Source organism: Vigna unguiculata, chromosome 3, assembly GCF_004118075.2.
Source record: "Vigna unguiculata cultivar IT97K-499-35 chromosome 3, ASM411807v1, whole genome shotgun sequence".
Classification (NCBI taxonomy): Eukaryota; Viridiplantae; Streptophyta; class Magnoliopsida; order Fabales; family Fabaceae; genus Vigna; species Vigna unguiculata.
The window spans coordinates 41,842,525-41,847,705 of NC_040281.1; the positions used below are offsets into that span (position 1 = coordinate 41,842,525).

General features: G+C 28.6%; 1 protein-coding gene across 1 annotated transcript; it reads right to left on the reverse strand.

Moving 5' to 3' along the window:
* Window positions 1-349: 349 nt before the first annotated feature.
* On the reverse strand, window positions 350-1,535 carry LOC114178785 (endochitinase-like). Its single transcript, XM_028064876.1, has 3 exons — window positions 1,101-1,535; window positions 872-1,019; window positions 350-782 (listed from the first exon to the last, which is right to left on the reverse strand). Exons 1-3 carry the CDS (start codon window positions 1,513-1,515, stop codon window positions 416-418), a joined length of 930 nt encoding a protein of 309 aa, XP_027920677.1. The 5' UTR covers window positions 1,516-1,535; the 3' UTR covers window positions 350-415.
* Window positions 1,536-5,181: the final 3,646 nt, after the last annotated feature.

Below are 5,181 nucleotides of genomic sequence, written 5' to 3' on the forward strand. Positions count from 1 at the left end.
TCTAACTAGAAAATTGGACTTTAAACATATTTTTGTTAATAAAATTTGTTATTATTTAAGAGTTTGTTGGTAATGGAACAAATTACAAATATTTTTAGTAAACCCATTAAAGATTGAATTATTTTAGAAATTAAAAGAGGAGTTTAGTTTAGTTAAGGTAATGAAAGGAATTAATAAATTTTTACTAAGTCATTTTATTATTTTCTCCTTATTTAAGGATTTTGTTTCAATTTAAGATGCAGCCATATTTTTATTTGATTTTAATTATTTGACGTATTTTATGAAATCTACATAAAACATCTACAAAAATTCCTTAATATGAAAGCAGATGATGAATTATTAGATAATGTGATAAAAGTTGTTTTTCTTATTTCATTCTTTCATGATAATACATTTTATTGAGGTATAGGATTAGTTAAAAAGGGGCTTGATTGTTGCAATCCAAATTGTTCCCAGGACTCACACCGAGCAACTGACAGTACCTCTGGTAGAACCCGATCCGACTCTGGACCCGAGAATCCGGGCCGCGCCCACATTCGAGTCCGCCGTTGATTATGTTGGTGATAACACCGTAGCCGGGAAGCCGCCCAGCGTTGGTGTCAGCAGCAGATGGCGTCCATCCTCCGGTAATGACATTATGGGACGATGGCTTGTTTCCTTGTGGCCTCATCCAAAACCATATAGCTGTTCTGAACGCTACGTTTCGGTCTCTTGCTACTAGATCCGGATCATTCGTCAAATCCAATCCAAGTTCGCTACCAGCTAGCCCATAATTGTAGTTGCTGTGTGTTCACAACAAAAGAAATCCTTTTAGAGAAAAAGTTAAGATAATTTGTGTTATTTCTCTTAATTAAGATTTTTGATTACTTACTGTGTGAGTTGAATTGGTCCACGTCCGTAATAGCTTTTACCAGGAGCACATGGCCATCCTCCACCACTGCAATAAACCTGCTGGTTCCGTTCGTTGATAAAACAATATCCCCACGCATATGGACCATCTGGTGCACTTGGCCATCCTCCTATACGCAAACCAAAACATTAATTATTCGCACACACACACATATATAAAATCATTCCAAAACTACTATGAACGATCGAACCTGTGGTTTCATGAGAAGTTTGACCGAAGAAAGCTGCCATCTCCCTTTTGCGGGTGTTGGTATCACCTGTTGTGCCAAAACCTCTGAAAGATCTAGCAGCAGTGATAAAAGCGTCATAGGTGTAGAATCCACGCCCCGGACATGCTTGATTATTCCGGTGTTTTAGCATTTCTTCGAACAGAGAAGGGCTAATGATGCTGCTGATATCGCCGCTGCTACTAGCTTGACATTGGCTCTGGCAACCTGTTCCACAATGTTCATTGCTGTTTCCGCACCACCCATATTGGCTGCAACATAACCCATTTCCGCACACTGCTCCACCAAATTCTCTACCGCATCGTTGCGCTTTGGCCCCAACCATCAGCGTCGGCACCAACAGGCATAGCATCAAAGAACACAGTTTCATGTCACCCATTGTTAAGAAAGAAATGGTGAATGATATGTTTGTTTCATTCCGACGATCGATTGAGATATTTATAGATCAACTGTGATCACTGAATTTAATTTCGTACGCCTTTTTTTCAAATTTGGCTCCTGCTTCGTCTTGCGAATGCATGCATGATGTGATATTAATGAAGTTGACTCCTACATATGGAGACGAGAGTACGCATAAAATTACGTTGAAAGTTCAAATGCTTAAGTAGTTCATTAAGAAATGCTCTATACTGTAACTAATCAGCAAACATTATTAGACAGTTCTTTGGCTCCTAACGATTTCTAATGAAAATACATTTAATTTTTTAATTTTAAAATAAAATAATTAATATGACTTAATTACATACCACATAAAGATTTATCAATAACATGAATTACCTAATAATTTTTCATTAGGTTTAATTAAATTTTAAATTGTCATATTTTTCATATTTTTCTATTGTATCAAATATATTCAAAGTTTTTATATTTTCTATTGAGTTTTTACTATTTAATTTTTTTTGGATTATTATTGTCCATTTTTTTTATTAATTTTATTCAAAAATGAGTTGGATTATGAAGTTCTCATGTCCCTATTGATTTCCATTCATGTAGGTAATAACTATCCCTCTTTTCAACTCACTTTTCATAAAACAATATTGAAGTCTTTTATCGTTTTATATTAATCATCAAATTTTACATTTTTTTAATGTAAAAACAAGTTAGGTGACGAAGTAAGATAATAATTACGTGTGATTAAATATCATACTCAATTAAAAAAATTAAATATGTTCTTAATCCCTTAATTTTTCATGAAAATTAAAATTAGAACTGTATGGATTTAATTCTCTTAATTAAAATTTGACTTTTTTTCAAAATTTTAATCCAATTTAGTTTTCTAACTTTAGAAATGTATGGATTTAAGTATTTTAATCAAATTTTGTTAAGTTTATTTAACGTTTCAAATGCATTTTATGATAATATTTGAGTTGTTTACACAGCTTAACACATTCATTTTCGCTTCAACGTTAGCTAATAAACTATTATGAGATACGTTTAAAACGTACAATAAGCTTAAAAAAAATTAGTTAAAATGATTAAATTATAGATGATGGGCTAAATTAGGCCAAAGTTTGAAAGAGAGACTAATTCTAATTTTCACTAATAGTTAAGGGATCAAAAATATATTTAACCCATTAAAAAATTTAAAATTTTTTAATACTTCATAGAAAAAAATACTAATAAGTATTTGTTGAAAATATCTTAAAGGAATTAAAATTTAACTAAACCTTTTTCCTTAAGTATATATTTAATGTGATGGCTAAATGGTAAAAAAAATCAAAGACAAAGTCAATGCCCTATTTTGATGGTGAGAAATAATGTTCTTGCACTTCCATTACTATTACATTGTGTGTGGTTGTTACTTTTTATTCACTTGCACATATAATCTTTTTTTTCTGAAAAATAATATTCAGTTTTCTAATTATGTGTCACTTAAGAAAATGGGTGAACTTTTAACACTTTCTATGATTATTCAGCAAATTTAAGAAAATAATCGTTAACAAAGTCATTGCAAGTAAATGTTTGAAGAAAACAATAACAAGAAATTCACAAAGTTAAGAGAAAAAACACTTTCATGTAGTATCTAAAAGGATATATATATATATATATATATATATATACACTGGAATTATCCTTTTAGATATTAAGATAGTTAATGTATAAAATATTACTAGTAATAATTAAAACATAAGGAAGGACGGATGATATAAAAAAAATACAAATTTATTAAATTGTATTAACATTCTTTTATAAGAATACGAATAATGAAAAATAACTAAGTATTATACCCACAATTGAGGTGTGACATTATGATCATTTAGTGGCTGAAAGTAGTTAATAATTAAAAGATAAACCATACGTTTGAAGAAAATAGTTAAGAATAGTATAGAAAATCTTAACGGTATATATATATATATATATATATATATATATATATATATATATATATATATATATATATATATATATATATATATATATATATATATATATATATATATATATACATATATATATATATATATATATATATATATATATATATATCGATATCATTATGTCAAAAATAATTTATTGTTTGGTAAAAAGCTTCTCCTCGTGATATTTATTACTTATGTACTCAAAATATCTGCTGAGAAACAATTAAAGTGCCGTATTTGAAGGGTACAAACTAGCCTTTTGAAAGTTCTTCCAAATATACTTGTGTTCATCATCAGAAGAAATATATAACTAAAAAACAATAATATAAATTTTTTACTTTTTATTAGTATTTTAAATTATCTAATTTTAAATATGTAGTAGTATTTTAAATTATCTAACTTTAAATATGTAAATTAATTTAATATATTTCTAAATTTTCAAATTATAATTTTTAAATTTTCTATCTGTATAATATATTTTTATTATACAATATATTAACTTTTATTAAAATTTTTAATTATTCAATTTTAAGTATTTAAATTATTTTAATATGTTTTGAAAATTTTAAATTTGTTTTGAATTTTTCTATATTTTTTAAATAAAATATTTAAAATTTTATGAAAAATAGATTATCCTTTAAAAATAGTCATCCAAAGATTAAAAAGGATGCACATGAATATGATGTAAGCGTAAACGCAGAATATGATCCTAATATTGATTCTGACAATCAATCATAAACAATATCCCATACTGATAATCATGCTGTAAAAAGTCAACGGAAGTATTAGAGCACTAATGATACAATGATCTTCCTCCTGTAGAGCACCTTTATTTCCATTTGGTTTTCTCTCTTGATGGAGATAGGGAGAAAGGATCAGAAAAGGTACTTTATGACTCTGTGTGCTCTCAGAAGGGGATCACGATCATTTATAAACTGAATTACTTAAGTTTTAGTATTTCTAATTTGGCCCCTCATCAAATTAGAAATTACTAAGTGGTTTCTACACAATATTTATTTTCATAACATATGCCTTTAGCCAAATCTTTAATTTAGTCATATCACTTTATTATTTGACTTTATAAATAATGGTCCTAACACATTTAATTATGTATCATATATATGCATGACCCAAAATTACTAACATATGATGGTAACTAACCACATTTCTGTCATGTAGAAAAAAAATGTTCTTATTTGTAAACTAGCGAACATCTATTTTAACATCTATACGTGGGTTAAAAAAATACCCAATGTATCCATGGTTAGGGATGTCAAAAACATTCGTACCCGCGGGTATCCGCGGATAAAACCCGCAACGGGTAGGAAATGGATATTAAAAATGGATACCTGCTACCCGCGGGTACGGGTATTTTTGATACCCGCATGTTAACGGGGCGAGTATGGGTATCATAGTATCCGTACCCGTGGATACCCGTACCCGCTACACTTTAATTCACAAAAGTATCCTCATATATATATATATATATATATATATATATATATATATATATATATATATATATATATATATATTAGTAAAAAATATTCTAGCCTAATTTTCCTAAGTTGCACATCTTGTCTTCTGTCTTCATTCTTCAAACTTTAAGTATTGGTACGTTGTCTTCTTCCAAGTACTTCCTTTATTTGAAATTGGCCATATACATGAAATTCCTATATAGACAA

Bases quoted from the DNA above. Each gene is read 5' to 3' on its own strand.
- LOC114178785 (XM_028064876.1), bottom strand. From the start codon at position 1,515: ATGGGTGACATGAAACTGTGTTCTTTGATGCTATGCCTGTTGGTGCCG. The intron at 1,020-1,100 runs GTTCGATCGTTC...GTTTGCGTATAG, and splicing joins AACTTCTCATGAAACCACAG to GAGGATGGCCAAGTGCACCA. The intron at 783-871 runs GTAAGTAATCAA...GTGAACACACAG, and splicing joins GGACCAATTCAACTCACACA to CAACTACAATTATGGGCTAG.